The sequence below is a fragment of the Microcaecilia unicolor genome, chromosome 12 (genome assembly GCF_901765095.1).
Source record: "Microcaecilia unicolor chromosome 12, aMicUni1.1, whole genome shotgun sequence".
Taxonomy (NCBI): domain Eukaryota; kingdom Metazoa; phylum Chordata; class Amphibia; order Gymnophiona; family Siphonopidae; genus Microcaecilia; species Microcaecilia unicolor.
This window is the reverse complement of record NC_044042.1, coordinates 55968240-55987970: the sequence shown is the minus strand read 5'-3', so window position 1 is coordinate 55987970 and position 19731 is coordinate 55968240. Positions and strand designations below refer to the sequence as shown.

General features: G+C 42.6%; 1 protein-coding gene across 3 annotated transcripts in view; it reads right to left on the bottom strand.

Moving 5' to 3' along the window:
* Positions 1-812: 812 nt before the first annotated feature.
* The window catches only part of JAM3 (junctional adhesion molecule 3), a 94197-nt gene continuing 75278 nt past the window's right edge, over positions 813-19731 (bottom strand). For all 3 annotated transcript variants that reach the window (XM_030221961.1, XM_030221962.1, XM_030221963.1), the window contains 7 exons: positions 17110-17226; positions 14604-14753; positions 11736-11938; positions 9033-9132; positions 8412-8541; positions 4733-4787; positions 813-1631 (listed from right to left, as the gene is read on the bottom strand). In XM_030221961.1, coding sequence (XP_030077821.1) covers positions 1596-1631; positions 4733-4787; positions 8412-8541; positions 9033-9132; positions 11736-11938; positions 14604-14753; positions 17110-17226 — 791 coding nt within the window. In that variant the 3' untranslated portion in view covers positions 813-1595. The remainder of the gene's footprint in view (positions 1632-4732; positions 4788-8411; positions 8542-9032; positions 9133-11735; positions 11939-14603; positions 14754-17109; positions 17227-19731) is intronic.

Here is a 19731-nt window from a genome sequence, read left to right as displayed (position 1 = left end):
AATGTTATTGCTGGAGACAAGTAAATCTATTTACATCCAATACCAATAAAAAGAGCAACAGGTAAAATTCAGAGAACTTCAAGCATTAGCTTACAATACTAAACTCAGAAGAGAGAGAGTTCAGTCTGATACTTTCTGCCATAATCACTATCCCAAAACTGCTGGGGAAGGGGAGAAGGAAAAAAGGAATGATTTTGCTTTACAATGATTCTGAATCGTCATTCTTGAGTGTGATATGATGAGAATATATTATATTATATATTATAGAATATAGGCTAGCTATAATTTTAAGAAGGAAGGATTCATTATGGGTTCAAACTGGTTTTAGGCAATCAGGCAGTGTATATAGTTCTCTCATTCACATTCATTAAGACTACCCTGAAAACTGTGCTGGGGGAGGAGCCTTCACAAACAAGTTGCTTTGGTAGATGGGACCTGATATTCAGTTATGCTGGACCTCCTAAAAGTTCAGGAGGCTATTAAAAAAAATTACTGCTGAGGAAGCACCCCCTCTGGCAAGCTTTTAAGTAGCACATGCGCAGTTACAGCAGAATATTTCACCTTTTCATATAGTTTGTGGAGCATTTTGGTTTCCTCTTAACTGGTGAAAAACCTGATGGATCAGAATGACACAGTCACACAGAACTAAAATTAACATAAATGTATGAAAGTTTCCTTTATTATGGTAATGACAATTTTCTTTCCTAAGGATTCCTGAGTTTCTTCATGGACTGCATTGCATAATTAATTGTTCTGGTAACAAGACTAGTCTTCACTCCTCAGGCCAAGGGCTGCTTGCCCCCCCCCCCCCCTTTTTTTTTTAAATGTAGCCTTCTAGAATATCTCATTTTTGACAATTGATATGGTCTGACAAGGCATGGGTCAGGCTGTAGTTTCTAATATATCTACTAAACACTGTTGGCACAGCAAGATATTTACATTTAAATATTACTTCACCCTCTGAAGTAATCAAAATAACTCTTAGCAAAACTTTAAAAGATTAATTCTCAAAAGAATGGAGAGCCTATAGAACATGAAAAAGGCATCACATTAAATTTAAATGAATTTAGTACCATTTTTGGCCTAGGACTTCAACTTTTGGTCTTAGTTTGAAACACCCATCTCAGTTTCTATAAGGATTTTGGGATCCTTTGTCTTAGGCTTAAAAGGCATGCCTTTGAGAAGAGATATAGATTAAAAAGCACAGGAGCTATATATATTTCAAAGTCAAACAGGTCAAAAACATTGAACAAAGAAATCCTTTAAGATAAAAACAATTTGAACTCCACTTTAAAAATCCAACAGCTATATGCATCCATTTTGCTGGCAGAACAGATCAGTTCCAGAGCTTATTCAAGTTCACTATAGTACATCTCAGTATTTCAAAAGGGAGTCAGGTGAGTCCATATGGGCTGTGTGCTCTTATTTTATGTACAAGAATAAGGAGGGCGTGGTTGTCAGCTTTGGCAAATCTAAAACAAATTGCCAGCTTTGGAACTTGTTTCTCAATTGTTCCAAGTGCACTTTTATTAATGCTACTTTCTTGATTTATCTTCCCGGTAGTGCATTCTTGTTCTTAGTGTTCATTCCCATTTTCAGATGACAAATGAAGACTTATGCCTGAAGTCACCCTGAAACAAAGACCAGTTGGGTTAAGGAAGAATATTAGCAGTCATGCAAAGGAACTAAGGAGTGACTCAAAAGTCTAGCTTAATTACTTGTGTCTTTAAAATGTAGACTAGGGCTCCATTTACATCACTTTTCAGGCTCACACTAAATAATCAAAAGACAGAATTTATTTATGTTTTCAAACCAGTCTCTGACCTCTTGCCAGTGGTGACAGGATCAATACACCCAGCAGTGTCATAATTGCTTTATCTCCTTTTATGCAATGCCTAAGCTTTAGTTTTATAAGCATGCCATCATTCACTACACTGCTTGAGCACAACTTACAACCAGAGTGCTTACTAGTACCTTGATGGATTGCATTACAAGACTTTTTGGAAGCAAGATGACAAAGCTCCCAGAACCTTATCTGAGCATCTTTATGTTGTAAGTTTCATAAGGCAGGGACTCTCTTCTAAGTATAACACCCTGCCAAGTTGCCATGTCAAACCTATCTACATTTCCTTTTCTTAGCATGATATGCGGAGTAGGATGGTTACAATGATTTCTACTTTTCTTACCTCATTTAATTATTTATTTAGATTTAGTTCACATCTTTACAAAGTAGTACATTCAGGTGCACTAGGTATTTTCTCTGTCCCTGAAGGAATGAAATTAAGGATACCGTTTAATTTTATGGATTTGATTTGAGGCTTGGGTGGTAGCAGTGGTGTTCATTTTCAAAGCAGATGGATGTCTTAAAATGGCTAAGAAAAAAAAAAGGTCCTTCTGCTAAAAATGTCCAAATCTCGATTTTGGAAAGTCAGAATTTGGACATTTCACATTGCAGTTCGTCCAAATAGCAGGGCAGTGGGTTGGGGGCATGTTTTGGGCAGGACTAGGGAGGGTCCAAAAATAGGGCATCCAACAGATTTTCAAGTGGGAAGAAACATCTGTATTTAACAAGGATTTTTAAAAAAATCTAAATCTGTTTCAGTCTTGTTCAAGCTGCAAAACATTACAAAATTACAGAAAGTTGCTCAAATTGAGCAGCTGACCACTGGAGTGAATAATGCACCCCCCCCCCCCCCCTAGTGGTTGCTGTCCCTTTATTTCTCCCCTGAAAGGAAAACCAGGCTCTCTGGCCCTGATGCTCAAAAGTAAAAGCGGGTGCTAGAGACCATTAGTGCCTTACTAGCACCCACATTTACCCATGCAGAATGTTCAAAGGGGTCTAACGTGGGAAACAAGTAGCACACCAGAAACTAGCACAGATAACATGCAAATGAGGCATTTTGTATTCCTCCCTAATGCTCAGAAAAGGGTGCCCAAAATAAAACTACCTTACTGCTTTAAAAAAAATAACACCTGGGTAGGAGCAGGAGTTAGGGTGTTGGAACAGAGAAGTTCTCATGCTTCTCTCATGATTCTACAAAATCTGCTGGTTTTGATTGCTTTTGGAAGCAGAAGGAAGCCTGTGCAAGCCCTCAAGCATTGGTCGTGAGAAACAGCAAGCCAAAACAAAAACACATTGGCATCTATGCTGAAGCGTCCATGCTAAAAAATAATAATTTAAAATGCCCAAAGTGAAAGCATAAATTTGTGTCAGTTTCCTGCCTCTAAATATAAGCGTCCAAGCTAAAAAAAAAATAAATAAAATTAAAATGCTTATATTTAGGCAGCAGAAAACAGATGTTAATGTGTGCTTCACACATTTGGGTTTTACCAGGCACAGGAGCAGAGCTTACTATGGAACTCTTCTGCACCTGTGATAAGCACAATCCTCCCTCTTAATGCTCAATGCTATGAGCATGCCTATATTTGCATCTCAGTGTTGAGCATCAGCAGTAATTTAAAGGCACTATTTGGAATTGCACCAGAATTTTGAGCATCTAGGCCAATTGCCCCTGCAGGTATTATGGCCATTCTGAACATAGCTGTAAGCAGGTCAGAGTAGCATCCTAGTAGTGTAGTGGACTGTGATCCATGGGACCCAGGTTCAAGTCCCACTTCAACTCTTTAATTCTGAGCTTTCTTCTCCGCAGGCAGCACATCTGCCCATCTCTCTCTGAACCCCCCCCCCCCCCCCAATCTACCTTCAAGACGTCATTAGCAGCTATTCCTATCGGCAACTTGCTTCAGTCCTGCAGGCTTCCCTCTACCACTTCCCACCCTCAGTGACATCATTTCCTGTTTCTTCACTGGCAGGGACATGGTAGAGGGAAGCCTGAAGGGCCAGCGTTGTTTGCCTACTGCAATCGCTGCCAGTGATGGCTCAGAGGAAGTGGGTGTTCGGAGAGAGACGGGCAGATGCTAGGTGGGCAGAGGGGGAGAGGGGCATGCTGGGCTGTGGGGAGAATGATGACAATATATGAATAGAGGCGGAGGGAAAGGTTAAAAAGAACTGTATGTATGTACGGGGATGGGGTGGGAAAAGCCCACCCAGGTTAACTCGGGGCCCACTTGAAATGGCAGGTCTGGCTATGCTCCTGGCAGATGCCAAAAGCATGGCTGAGCACCTCTGAACTGTCAAGTCACCCAAAATTTAACATAACAAAAACCTTAATCCCTCCTGCTGTGTGTATTCATACTGAACTAAAACAAAAAGTCACTCTCTTGTCATTTCTTCCAAACGTTTGCCTGGAATATAACTGCTGACACGATTAATTCATGGCCTATAGCAGAGTAAAGAAAATCAGTCCCCACTGAGAGAATACAGAGCAGCGCAGCAACATAAAGAGTTCAGAAAGGGATACAGTAGGATCTGACAGCAAGAAATACAGTCTAGAAATCTACATACATATTCCATAGGTCTGATTTCAACAGTATCAACATAGTTAAGGGGGAGTGGGTTCCTTGTGTGGCCTATAACTAACTTTAAAATCCAAATGCCTACAACCCATAGAAAGGCATTTAGTCAATGCAGAATCAGATACACTGATTCTATACGTATACATCTTTGAAACTAAATACTATCTCCAAAATCTGAGACTTTTGATCAATAATATATTCCATCTCAGATTGAACCCATCAAGAATGAGAAAACCTCTAAATGCATAACACCCATATGAATTTATCAGTTACTTCTGGGTTGAAAACATCTCCAATTTTGCTTAGTCTTCCTTACCTCATCATCTGTCCGGAGGTAATTAACACCCTCTGGCTTTGCTGAAGTCTTGTAGCTGAAAGAAGGAAAAACAAACATGCTGAGTTCAGAGATTTCTCATGTCAAAACACTGAAATCCTCTCCCTCTTGGCCGTTTTTTGCTTTTAAAATTTTCTCCACAAGAGAAAAAGAGGGGACAAAAGTGCTCTTAAAAAGCAAAGCTGTGGAGGAGTGGCCTAGTGGTTAGGGTGGTGGACTTTGGTCCTAGGGAACTGAGGAACTGAGCTTGATTCCCGGCACAGGCAGGTCCTTGTGACTCTGGGCAAGTCACTTAACCCTCCATTGCCTGCCGCATTGAGCCTGCCATGAGTGGGAAAGCGTGGGGTACAAATGTAACAACAACAACAAAAACAAACCTGCTTACATGTAATAGCTTCTCTCCATACACAGGAGGATAAATCAGATACTCTACTTGGTGACTTCATTCGATAGTGTTAGGATGGAGTAGCTTTCAGAGTTCAGAGATTACTAGCTGCAGTGTGATTTGAACTAGGCTCCCATGGTTCTCATACTGCTGCTTTAACTATTAAGCTATTCCTCACAAGGAGCTCCAGTGGGATTTGAACCTTTTTTTTTGTTGTTGAGGAAACTCACTCAAAGCAGTGTATACAGCAAGTATAAACTAGATATAGGCAATATACAATTCCAACACACCTTTAGTTAGTTTTATTCACTGAAATAATCATATAACTACATTGCATCTCCCATAAGGACCTTTGTATCTCTAACGCTTTACTCCAAAAGGTTTAGGAGTGCAACAAACTGGTCCTCCCTCTCAGCAGGCCTCAAAGAGAGAAAATAATGGTAGATGGGAACCATATGCCTTACCTAGTCTGCCCATCCATACCATCTACAATTTCTTCCTCTCCCTATGAGAATCCCATGTGCTTCTCCCACCTATTCTTGAATTCAGATACACAGTCTTCATCTCCACCACTTCCACTAGGAGGCTGTTCCACACATCCACTACTCTTTCCATGAAGTATTTCCTTAGATTACTCCTGAACTATCCTCTTTAACCTTCATCTTATAAGCCCCCACATTCCAGACTATGTTCAGTTGAAATAGACTTGCCTCCTGTGCATTTATACCATGGAGGTATTTAAATGTCTCATATTTCCTCTCTCAAATCATCCTTCTTTAGAACTAATGGGTAGAAGCAAGCCATGGCTCTTTCCACTGTCATCCTCGCATCCCATCAGGTCCTGAATATCTGGATGTATCAGGAAGACCTTAGAAGGATGTCTAAGCCCACACATCCCACCACAATTGGATGACATCACCCACTCATGTGGCTAACTCATCCCTACTTGTTGCCAGCAATGCTGTTGAAGACCCTGAGAACATTTATGAGAATAGGATCCCCTTATCCGATAGGAGTATCAAGGGTTAAGGATGTAAGCAGAAAATAGAAAAGAATGGCCTTTGTAGCTTGTGACTTGTGTATGTGTAACATATCCTGTACAGGTGTCAGGAACAAGAACACAGAACCAAGTTTGTGATAAGCCTATCCTGCAGGGGACAAAATTGAAGTCTGAATATAGTTTTTGCTTAGCTAATAGGTGAACTGCAAATTTATGTGGAACCAATGTCGCAGATCTTCAAATACAAGGAACAGAAGCAAAGTAGAGGACTGAAGAGCTTGGGTGAAAGCCTCTTCCCAAAACCTTTTGCCAATTAACAGTTGTCTCTGTGTGTGATATTCTCTCTCTTGGCTTCTCATAGGGACGGTGTCGGGAGACAAACAGCTGAGCAGGTGTCAGAAGCAAACACTGTTTTCCCCTACTTCCCCTTTATCATTGGAGGGTGGCCAATGTAACGCCGTTTTTTAAAAAAGGTTCCAGGGGAGATCCGGGAAATTATAGACCGGTGAGTCTGACGTCGGTGCAGGGGAAAATGGTAGAGGCTATTATTAAAAACAAAATTACAGAGCACATCCGAGGACATGGATTACTGAGACCGAGTCAGCACGGCTTTTGTGTGGGGAAATCTTGCCTGACCAATTTACTTCAATGCTTTGAAGGAGTAAACAAACATATGGACAAAGGGGAGCTGGTTGATGTCGTGTATCTGGATTTTTAAAAGGCATTTGACAAGGTACCTCATGAAAGGCTACAGAGGAAATTGGAGGGTCATGGGATAGGAGGAAATGTCCTACTGTGGATTAAAAACTGGTTGAAGGATAGGAAACAGAGAGTGGGGTTAAATGTGCAGTATTCACAATGGAGAAGGGTAGTTAGTGGGGTTCCTCAGGGGTCTGTGCTAGGACTGCTGCTTTTTAATATATTTATAAATGATTTAGAGATGGGAGTAACTAGCGAGGTAATTAAATTTGCTGATGACACAAAGTTATTCAAAGTCATTAACTCGCGACAGGATTGTGAAAAATTACAGAAGGACCTTACGAGACTGGGAGACTGGGCGGCTAAATGGCAGATGACGTTTAATGTGAGCAAGTGCAAGGTGATGCATGTGGGGAAAAAAGAACCCGAATTACAGCTACGTCATGCAAGGCTCCACGTTAGGAGTTACGGACCAAGAAAGGGATCTGGGTGTTGCCTTCGATAATACACTGACACCTTCTGCTCAGTGTGCTACTGCGGCTAGGAAAGCGAATAGAATGTTGGGTATTATTAGGAAAGGTATGGAAAACAGGTGTGAGGGGGTTATAATGCCGTTGTATCGCTCCATGGTGCGACCGCACCTTGAGTATTGTGTTCAATTCTGGTCGCCGCATCTCAAGAAAGATATAGTAGAATTGGAAAAGGTGCAGCGAAGGGCAACGAAATTGTTAGCGGGGATGGGACGACTTCCCTATGAAGAAAGACTAAGGAGGCTAGGGCTTTTCAGCTTGGAGAAGAGATGACTGAGGGGAGACATGATAGAGGTATATAAAATAATGAGTGGAGTGGAACAGGTGGATGTGAAGCATCTGTTCACGCTTTCCAAAAATACTAGGACTAGGGGGCATGCGATGAAACTACAGTGTAGTAAATTTAAAACAAAATCGGGAGAAAAGTTTTCTTCACCCAACGCATAATTAAACTCTGGAATTCGTTGCCGGAGAACGTGGTGAAGGCGGTTAGCTTAGAAGAGTTTAAAAAGGGGTTAGACGGTTTCCTAAAGAACAAGTCCATAAACCACTACTAAATGGACTTGAGAAAAATCCACAATTCCAGGAATAACATGTATAGAATGTTTGCACGTTTGGGAAGCTCGCCAGGTGCCCTTGGCCTGGATTGGCCGCTGTTGTGGACAGAATGCTGGGCTCAATGGACCCTTGGTCTTTTCCCAGTGTGGCATTACTTATGTACTTATGTATGTACTTATCACATCTGTTTTAGGTTAGCTGGGGGTTAGCATTGAAACAGTCTGAACCTATGCATTAAGAAGCATTTTTCTGTTCAGTTTCTTCAAATAGTTAACATTGCACTTCAAAGTATTACTGCTTTTTACCTGATTATATATTTATATATCTTGTACATGACACTGAAATATTTCACCCCGAGTCTCTCTATAATTCAGCTGGTAAGCTACTAATTTCCAAATCTGTCTCCCTAGAAATACTTTGACCCACTTTGTGTCAGCAGTGTATACAGCAGGGATGACAGTTAACAGGCGATAGTCACACTTTTCTTACCTTTTCCCATTTGGCTTGCCCTTTGAGAAATAACCTTTTCGATATGCACAGCAGATTGCAAGGGTTATGAGTACTAGAACCAGCAAAACAACCAAAGCACCACAAACAATGCCAGCAATGTTTAGATCATCTAGAGAGAAGGAACAGAGCAGAGATCACATCCCATTGAAACATACATCTTCAGCTTCATCTAAGCTGTTTTCTCTACAGTCATATAATATCAGTGCACAGCCTTAAGCATAATTTTTCCATTTGCAAGGGCTTTCATTCTAAGTTTGTCCAGAAGTAGATTAAGTGACTGGCTGAATGCCACACCAGCAAAGTTATGCATGTAATAGAGCCCCACCCATGTTCCACCCATACTCTCCCACACCTTGAAATATGTGCTATTAAGTTAGGTGTGCCATTACAGAATAGTGCTTAGAAGCCTACTAACACTTTCACAGGTAGCTACATTTACCTGCAATAAGTGCTAGTATTCTACACATTTACATGCTTACGGGGCACAGAATTGCAAGCGCCTATATTATAAATTTCCCTTCACAGGCTAACCACAAGTTTGGCCTGCTAGGCATGCCATTTCCAACTCAACTGTGTTTATTATACAGTAAATTAACTCACAGACTTCAAGCTGCTGTTCACCACACTTCGCCGATCCAGCTGGATTGGTTGCAATGCAGTAGTAAAGCCCTGTATCTGACTTGGTCACTGCACTGAAAACCTGTTCAGAAACAGAATGAGGAAATCACATCAGTGGCATACACTGAAGACGGATCATCTCGGTGATGCGAGTCATACCCTACAGCAGAGGTTCCCAAACCTGTCCTGGGGGAACCCCAGCCAGTCAAGTTTTCAGGATATCCACAACAAATATGCCTGAGAGACTTTGCATAGCAAAGAGACAGTGAATGCAAATCAATCTTATGAATATTCATTGTGGATATCCTGGAAACCTAAATGATTGGGGCTCCTCCAGGTTTGCAAGTCACTACCCTACAGTTAGGGGACATCACATGTACATTGTTGCATGGCCTAAAGATGGTACTGATTGTACCACACTTTGTACCAGTAAAGGAGTGAAAATTTCTTTAGCATTCAAAAGGTTTAAGTGCTCATTATTATCTTAGACTTAATATTTTAGAGGGTAATATTTAGTGCTAGTTAACCGGGTAGGAGAGACTTGTACCTGGTTAGCTAGTGCTGAACGGATCCTCACGGTATATTCAGTGGACATAAGATAGCAACTGAAAATTCTGTCTCACTGTCACGGCACTGTCAGGTTAATACTGTGGTAGTCCAGGAGTGGAGTCAGGGCAGAGCCAGGAGCTACTTAGACACCACTGATATTCAGTGGCAGTACCCGAATAACTACCCTGTTAATTGAGGACAGCAAAATGGCTGTACTAAATTAACTAGTTAACTCTAAATATCGACAGCAGTCGGGTAACCAGATCAGGCTTATTCAGTTTCACTGCCTGGATAAGGACTGGCACTGAATATCCAAGTCTAATTCAGTCGTCAGTGGCCAGTATCTAAAGAAACTCTGGCTGCTGTTGCAAGGATCACCACTATCTCCGATCCTTTTCAACCTCATGACCACCCCACTAACCAAATCCTTATCCATTCAAAGCCTTAACCCATTCATATATGCTGATGACGTCACAATATATATCCCATACAAACACGATCTGGCAGAAATCACCAATGAAATCAAGCTCAGTCTGAGCATCATGAACTCATGGGCAAACACATTCCAATTAAAACTCAATACAGAAAAAACACACTGTCTCATCTCATCCCAATACAACACATATAAATCCACAAACATAAACACCCCAGGTGTATGTTACAATCCAATGTATTACTTAGGTACCTTCATGCGATACCATAATGTATTCTGTTTTACCATATATGTATACACATGATATACATATACACCAGGATCTGTTCCATGATATGTATATATATGTATATGTTCCATATATGTTATATACCATGATCTGTTCCATGTATGTTACCATGTATGTATGCACCTTAACGCAACACCAACTGTAATTCTGTTACCTGGAAATGGCAACCGCCATTACGGCAAATGTAAGCCACATTGAGCCTGCAAATCGGTGGGAAAATGTGGGATACAAATGCTACAAATAAATAAATAAATTCCTATCGCAGACAGCCTGAAAATTCTTGGAGTAACAATCGGCCGGAACCTCTCACTTGAGAACCAAGTGAAATCTACCATAAAGAAAATGTTTCACTCAATGTGGAAACTTAAACCTGTGAAACCATTCTTCCCGAGGGAAATATGCCGCAACTTGATACAATCAATGGTACTAAGCTATGCAGACTATTGCAATGGAATCTATGCGGGTTGCAAAGAACAAATTATAAAGAAACTTCAGACCGCTCAAAACACAGCAGCCAGGCTTATACTTGGAAAACGCGTTTTGAAAGTACCAAACCCCTGAGAAAAACTGCACTGGCTCCCAATCAAAGAGCGTATTGCTTTCAAAATCTGCACCATGGTTCATAAAATTATCTATGGCGAAGCCCCAGGATACATGACAGACCTTATAGACCTGCCAACCAGAAACACAACAAGATCAGCACGAACATACCTAAATCTTCACTTCTCAAGCAGCAAAGGACTCAAATACAAATCAACGTATGCATCCAGCTTTTCCTATTTAAGCACACAACTGCCAAAAATAGTAAAAACAACGTTCGACCACCTAAACTTCTGAAAAGAACTAAAAACAAACCTGTTCAGGAAGGCGTATCCCACCGACCCAACATAAAAGCCTGAATACCTGCAACACAACAAAACCAAAGATCGTAATGGACACACCCCAACTTCCCTCTTCCTCCCTAAGTTCCCCAATGTATCTACCATACATGAACCTTATTCTACCACAATAACACCTTGCATTTGTTCATACAGGAACTGGTGAATGCCATCACGGTACTATGTAAGCCACATTGAGCCTGCAAATAGGTGGGAAAATGTGGGATACAAATGTAACAAATAATAATAATAACAAATGTTGCCCCTCTAATGTATTCATTTATGGTACCCTATAAAAATTATACTAATTATACATTATCAAATGAAACGAAGGGGGGGTAGGCAAAGCAAATATATCAACCTTCTCCCCCCCCCCCCCCCCCCCCCCCCCACAAAAAAAACCCCCTTTTAATATCTGGGATTAGAAAGAACAGGAACCGAGCGTCATTAAAATTTGTTAGTTACCAGCATATTTGTTGGGTGAGTAGGCAGTGCATTTCTTGTGAATGCAGTATTAGCTGGTGTATATTATTTACCAAGGTGCCTGTTTTGGGATCCAAGGTGAAAGAAGAATTCACAAATTTGGGGTTAGATTTGGAGTTGTCAGGGAGGGGCTCACTGTTTCGGTACCAGCGGTACACAGAATTTGGTTGTCCCTCGTTCTCTCTGCAATGAAGCACTGCTGTCTTGCCCACTGGCACAGCTTTGGGTACGTTGCATCTTGGAGTTACTGGTTTCACTTTAGGTAAAAACGAAAGACATGTTATAATAGGTTTTACAAGCAGAATTCAATTACCAAAGAATCAGTCCACCCCAAGCTTTCCAAACTAGAGTGAGCAAACCAGAGAATAGATAGTCCAAAAGCAGATTTATTATAGTGACAACATGTGAATGACCTCGATCATATTTCCCTTCCACTGTCTTCTCCAAACTGATGAGCCCTAACCTAACATAGTAACATAGTAGATGACGGCAGAAAAAGACCTGCACGGTCCATCCAGTCTGCCCAACAAGACAACTCATGTGTGCTACTTTTTGTGTACACCCTACTTTGATTTGTACCTATGCTCTTCAGGGCACAGACCGTATAAGTCTGCCCAGCACTATCCCCACCTCCCAACCACCAGCCCCGCCTCCCAACCACCGGCTCTGGCACAGACCGTATAAGTCTGCCCAGCACTATCCCCGCCTCCCACCACCGGCTCTGGCACAGACTGTATAAGTCTGCCCAGCACTATCCCTGCCTCCCAACCTCCAGTCCCGCCTCCCACCACTGGCTCTGCTATCCAATCTCGGTTAAGCTCCTGCCTTTCCTCACAAGAGGGTTCTTCCATTCCCTTAATCAGTTTGGTTGTCCTTCTCTGTACCTTTTAATTCTGCTACATCTTTTCTCAGATGTAGCAAACAGAATTCCACACAGAACTCAAGGAGTGGTCGCATCATAGAACGATACAGAGGCTGCATGGTATTTTTGGTTTATTCTCTAGTCCTTTCCTAATAATTACTAACATTGTTGTTGTTGTTTTTGGTGGCCATTATACACTGATGACACCTAGATCCTTCTCCTGGATATTGACTCCTAATGTGGAGGAGTGGCCTAATGGTTAGGGTGGTGGACTTTGGTCCTGGGGAACTGAGGAACTGAGTTCGATTCCCACTTCAGGCACAGGCAGCTCCTTGTGACTCTGGGCAAATCACTTAACCCTCCATTGCCCCATGTAAACTGCATTGAGCCTGCCATGAGTGGTGGGAAAGCGTGGGGTACAAATGCAACAAAAATAAAAAATATAATGTGGAACCTAGCACTGTGTAGTTATAATTTGGGTTATTCTTCCCTACGCACATCATATTGCACTTGTCCACATTAAATTATCTGCCATTCTTCTAGCCTCCCCAGATCCTCCAGCTTTTCCCAAAATTCACTTGTGATTTAACAACTTTGAATCATTTTGTCATCTGAAAATTTAGGTCTTCACTGTTAATTTTTGGCAGTACTATACAGACAGAGCCATTAAAATGTCTTCTTAGTACTTCGGTACTATTTGGATAGTGCCAAAGCCAAGGGACAGCAGTTAACTAGCTATAGCCCTTACTTTAGGAGCTTTATTTGCAATTTACATGTATATATCACATACACACACATAACTGAACTATGTGTAGATTACAAGGGGTGTGGTTTGGACAAGGCTTTGGTGGAATCAAATCTACAAATCTGCATTATCTTTCTGAAATGGGGATCATAGGTATGTCCCAATATATCAATGTGCGGATTTACAGTTGCTCCCTAGCATATGTAGATTTGTAAACAGTGCTACTTTGGTCAGTCCTTTACAGAAAGAATTAAGGAAATTCTCCATTGCTTATTTCCTCCTCCAAAATAAAATAATTAAGGATTGCAGCCTCTATAAATTAGCAGCATGTATACTTAACCCTCCATTGTCTCACGCACAAATTTAGGGCCCTGTTTACTAAGCTGCACTAGAGGCGCATTAACATTTTTAGCATGCGGTGTGTAGGCAACCACAATATTCCTATAGGCGTCTACACAGTTTGTGTGTGCTTATTTTGTGCACATGCTTAAAATGCTAGCGCACCTTAGTAAACAGGGTTCTAAGATTTTAATCCCCCCAGGGACAGGCAAATAATTAAAATGTATCTGAATGTAACTTACCTTGACCTGCTACTGAAAAGATGTGCATGAAATCCAAAATTCCCATTCTCCCCTCCAATGTAACCATTTTACAGGACAATTTGCCTTTTACTTTTTATCATTTTCCTTTTGTACGCAACTGTTTACAACTGGAACGTCCATTAAAGGAAGATTTTATTTTAAAAACAACTATTACCTCAGATATTCTTTTTGCACGTTTCCTTAACATGTTTATGGTAAATATTCTGTCCTTAAAGGTATAAGCTCACTGGAGGGGAACCCTTTACAGTTTGTGTGTTGTGAGTTAAGTTATGAAGGGAAAAATTCAAATTTGGCCATTGATACCACAAAAGGGGAAAGCTGTAAGACATGTAAATCAGCTTTTTACGTTTGTAAAGGACATGTAGCTTTTCTAAAATCAGCTCCATAACTGCTAGAGATTCTTCTAGATGAAAGTATTTGTGCAGCTGGCACCATCACCAACTGCATAAGTGCTTATGAATATCATACTTGTGATATGTACTGCTCTTCAACACCACTAAGATCAGAGAGGATGAATCTATCAAGAATTACATTACATTACAGGTCTTCACTAAGGCTAAATGAAATGAATCTCAAGAATGAGGAAATCCCATGTTTAATGCCTAGAAATCTGCAAACAGATGGGAGTCTATGGCACAGATCAGAGTCTTGAATTGTGCCAGGGTGACAGATGGGAAAATAAGCCCATAAATAGGGAAAAAAAAAATCTTACCTTGCACCATAAGCTGGATGCTGATCTCACCGGGTGTTTTTCCAATATCATCCGTTACCTCACAGCGATAAGTAGCAGTATCTGTCCGGCTTGTATTGTGAATTATCAAAGAAGGGTTGTTCAGAATATCTGCACGATTCATCAGGTCACCTGGAGACAGGGAGATAACTAGAATGAACTGGGAAACAGACCAATGCGATTCCGATTTTTAAAAAGGGTTCCAGGGGCGATCTGGGAAATTACAGACCTGTAAGCCTGACTTCAGGGCTGGGCAACATAGTGGAAACTACTATAAAGAATAAAATTACAGAACACAGACAAACATGGTTTAATGGGACAGCATGGATTCAGCCAAGGGAGGTCTTGCCTCACAATTTGCTTCATTTCTTGAAGGTGTGAATAAACATGCATTTGCATATCCAAGAACAGGAGCATTGCTTGTTTCATTTTATCAGTTAGACCAGCTAAGGTGAGGTCTGTAGCTTTACACCAGCTGGTTATCGTGCTTGATGCAGCCGGTATCTCAGGTGAAACATAGCCATGTCGGGCACAGATGTTTGAATTCCTGGGTGCTTTTGGTTAACAAATAGACTGTTTCTCACGAGGTCTGCCTCTGCTTTTTTCCACATTAGATTGCCTTGATGTTTTCTGATTCCTATTTATTTGTAACATTTGTATCCCACATTTTCCCACCTATTACATAATACATCCTATGAACTCCAGAAGGAAGCTCTCAGGCACAGTGCAAGTAAATTTGAGAGATTGAGATCATATTCTACATCAAGCCTTAATAAATTTTCACTGAATCTAGGAGCCAACCCCAAAACTTAGGTGCCAGCAGCTGAAACCTCTTGTTTCCCCTCCACCCCACACCTAAAGCTGTCCACGTGAAACTGAAATGTGTATAAGGGGGGAGGGGGGGAATCGCCTCTATGATCAGCAGCTGATTTACTGAGGCTCTTTTCCCATTCTATGACTGAAAGTTTAGTCCCATTAGGAACCACTGCCAAAAAACAAAGTTTCCCTTCTGGAAGCATGCTGAAGCAAAGGGGTGATGGCCTCTGTTTCACATATCATGGCATGGGGCCTGACCTCTCTCTCTCTCTCATATTCCCCCTCCCCAACCATACAGTCTCAGTCTCTCTCTCATATAATTCACATCCCCAGCCTCCATGCGGTCTCTCTCATATAATTCTTCCCCCCCCCCCCCCCCCCCCCAGCCTTCATGCAGTCTCTCTCTCTTGTATCTTCTCATTGGGCAGCTTGCTAGTTACCTGCAGTGGTTCAGCTCACTGTTGTAAGTTTCAGCCATATGGTGCAGGAAATTCAGGTACTCTCACGGTTTCAAGTCCAGCGAAGCTTGAAACCATGAGAGTACTCAAAATTCCTGCACCATGCGGCTGACAATAGTGAGCTGAACCGCTGCAGGCAGGTAGGAAATATTTTTGTGCTGCCTCAAAAAACAAGTAATAAAAATTTAGGGGCAAGAGATTTCAGGTGTCAGGGTACAATTTCTAGGCGCCATGGTGACCTGGCACTTGAGATTTGTCGAGCCTTGCTCTACATACCCTAGTGGAGCCATACACAATCTTACTCAAAATTTGCCAAAACAATTAAGCCAAAAAATTCTGGGAAAAAAAAAAAAGACCTCAGAACTTTAACTCTGAGGTCTTTTTTTCTTTTCTTCGCGATAATCTTTTGGCCTAACTCTAAATTTTGAGTGAGATTGTATGTTGTGTGTTACTTATTATTTGCCACACAATTTGTGCTTTTCTTATTGTGCTATCCCATTTGGACACAGTACCCCAGGAGAAACTAGTTCAACAATAGAGACCGCCTCAGACTGAACTGAGAAAATATAAGGAATGGAAGGTGGGGAAAAAAATCCCTCTCAAATTGGGGTTGAATGATAAGAATAAAAGTGGACACCTTTATAATTAATAAACGGGTCAACGGGAGTTAACTAGGAAGAGTAGTTCCTAGTGGTTAACTTCAGCTGACCAAAACCAGAATGGATATTCAGAGGCACTTAACTAGAGAGTGCCACTAAATATCTGCTCTGACTGCCAGGGAGGTCTGGGGGCGGAGCTGAAGGTTATCTGGGCACCGCTGATATTCAGTGCCTTGTCTGTGCAAGTTGGGCTGAGACTGTCCTAATTTGCCCAGATAGATGTAGGTACCAGCTCAAAATATCAGAGGCCCCCGGATAACTTCAGGGGGCTGCCAACAAACTGCATTTTCAGCATTGGTGTCCAGGTATGGCCTGATACTGAATAGCCAGTTCTAAATCAGCCACCAGCAGCCAGCTTTTAACAAAACTGCCACAGGCTGAATACTCTTCTTTCAATTCATTTTTAAATAACTCATCGCTAGCTGTCAAAAAGTACAGCAAAGTATCTATAGAGATAACTGATGCCCCTCCTATAAGGGACAGTTGTGTGAAGCTGGTGGGGGGGGGGGGGGGGGGGGGGGAATAGGCTGGAAACAAAATTGAAGAGTCTCATACCTACTACTTGATTGTTAAAAAATACATAGGATGGTCCCCCTGATTTGATCTTTTTCCATTCAATTCTGGGATTGGCGGTCATGATCCCATCCTCAATAATGCATGACAGCTCCACACCTAGTCATGGAGACAAAGTAAATTAAACAATGAAGATGACCTCAGTATGGTAAAATTATGTCTTACCTGATAATTTTCTTTCCATTAGTCCCTCAGATCAATCTAGAGACTTGTGGGTTATGCCCCTCCTCTAGCAGGTTAGATAGAGAGAACTCAGAAGTTTGCTACAATAGAGCATGTGCAGCCAGCCTCACTTCAGTATAACGATACCAAAGCAGTAAGAACCATAGAACACTCTCCTGTCTCTGCAAAAGCAGCATAAACTTGGAAGAAACTCTCCGAGCTGCTATAACTTAGAAATGTAAATATAAACACACCCTAACAGCCTTACCCGTCCAGAGACAAAAGAAAGTGAACAGAACTGACTGAAGTATACTGAATCCGATCAGAGATTACGAAAGCGAATTCCAGGAAGGGCCTCTGGATTGATCTGAGGGACTAATGGAAAGAAAATTATCAGGTAAGACATAATTTTACCTTCCATAGCGTCCCCAGATCAATCCAGAGACTTGTGGGATGTACCAAAGCAATCCTCATCAAGGGTGGGACCAGCCTACTGCGGCCACCAACACAGAAGTTCCAACAAGCGCCTCTCGACGCGCAGCAACATCAAGATGGCAATGCATAACAAAGGAATGCCAAGACGACCAAGATGCCGCTTAACAAATGTCCTCCAACGACACCAGGCGACACTCCGCAAAAGAAAAGCCTGAACCCTCTTGGATAGTGCCCGAATGCGAACAGGGAAAGAATCTCCCAACAACAGGTAAGCCGACGCAATAGCCTCCCTAAGCCACCGATCAACCGTGGCCTTAGAGGTCATGTTCGCTTTCTTATGACCTGCGAACAGCACAAAAATATGATCTGCTTTCGAAACGAATTAGTCGCCTCCAAATAACACATCAGAGGTCCCCTAACGTCTAAACCCCGTAGAGCTCGAAAACTGTAAGGGAAATCCTCTTGCTTGAAGGATGGATGGCAACACCACTCCCTGGTTAACGTGAAAACGCGTGACTACCTTAGAAACCAAGGACGGCACCCTTCGAATTGTCACTCCCGCCTCCGAAAAAACGGAGAAAGGGGCTCTGCATGAAAGGGCCTGAAGCTCAGACACCCGCCTGGCTGAAGCCATTGCCACCAGAAACACAGTCTTCAACTTGAAAACATTCAAGATCTTTACTCAGAGGCTCGAAAGGAGACCGCCGAAACGTCCTAAGGACCAGGTTCAAATTGTAATGCGGCACCACCGGAACCCAAGGAGGTCTGAGATGCTCTACACTGCGAAGAAAACGAACGAACTCCGGAAGAGACACTAAGGAGTGGCTCCCCGAACGGCCCCTCCAGGAAGCCAATGCCGCTAACTGACCCTTTAAAGTACTTAGCGACAGTTCCTCAACCATCACTTCCTGCAAAAAGGCGAGAACGGACCCAAGAGGGTCTGATTGAGGGGAAATGCCTACCAAGGAACCCCAAGCCACAAACGACCTCCACACTCCATCATACGCAGTAGAAGTGGAACATTTGCGCGCCTGTAACATGGTCCCAAAAACCGCCTCCGGCTATCCTGGACACCTCAGACGCGACCGTACAAAGGCGAGGCCATAAGCCCAAATGGAGCATGAGCTTTCATGACTACCGGCCCCTAATGGATAAGATCCGGCAACTGAGACAGTTGGAACGGCTCGTCGATCAGAAGGCGAATCAAGCCCGCATGCCAAGGACATCTGGGCCAGTCCGGCGCAATAAGTATTACCGGACCCGGAAGACGAGAGATTTCCCCACTACTTGACCGACCATCGGCTACGGAGGAAAGACATATAGAAGCTACAACGGCCACGGCTGAAGAATAGCGTCTATTCCTTCGGACTCAAACTCTCTGCCTCTTAACTGTTGATGCTCACAACTTTATTAGTAGTAACAGTGGGATTTGAACCATCTACCTCTGCATTACAAGACCAGTGCTGTTACCACTTGGTCACAGCTGCACTTTGCTGAAGAACCAGGTCACCTTGGGATTGTAGACTCAAGCCATGAAATCCATCACCGGAGTCCGCCAGCGATCCGAAATCTGGCTGACAGCCGGTGGAGAGAGCTCCCACTACCCGGCATCCAAGCAATTGTGACTGAAAAAGTTGGCCTGTACACTTAGCACTCCCGCTATGTGAGGCGCCGACAACCGAACCAGACGCTTCTCTGCTCCAAGAGACAGCATGGACGCCTCTTCAGCTAGCGGAGCACTTCGAGTTCCACCCTGCCGAATGACATACGCTACCGCCGTCGCATTGTCGCAGAGAACTCGGACTCGTTGAACTCTCAACAGCATCTCGAAAGCTAGGAGCGCCAACCAAAATGCCCGACGTTCCATGAGATTGAACTGCAACCTGGACTCCGAGGGGGACCAACTCCTCTGAGCTGAGTGGCCGAGAACCACACGCCACTCCGACGCGGCGAGAGGCATGCCTCGAGTCAGTATCCAACCTGAGCCAACACTGCAGAGCAAAAGAA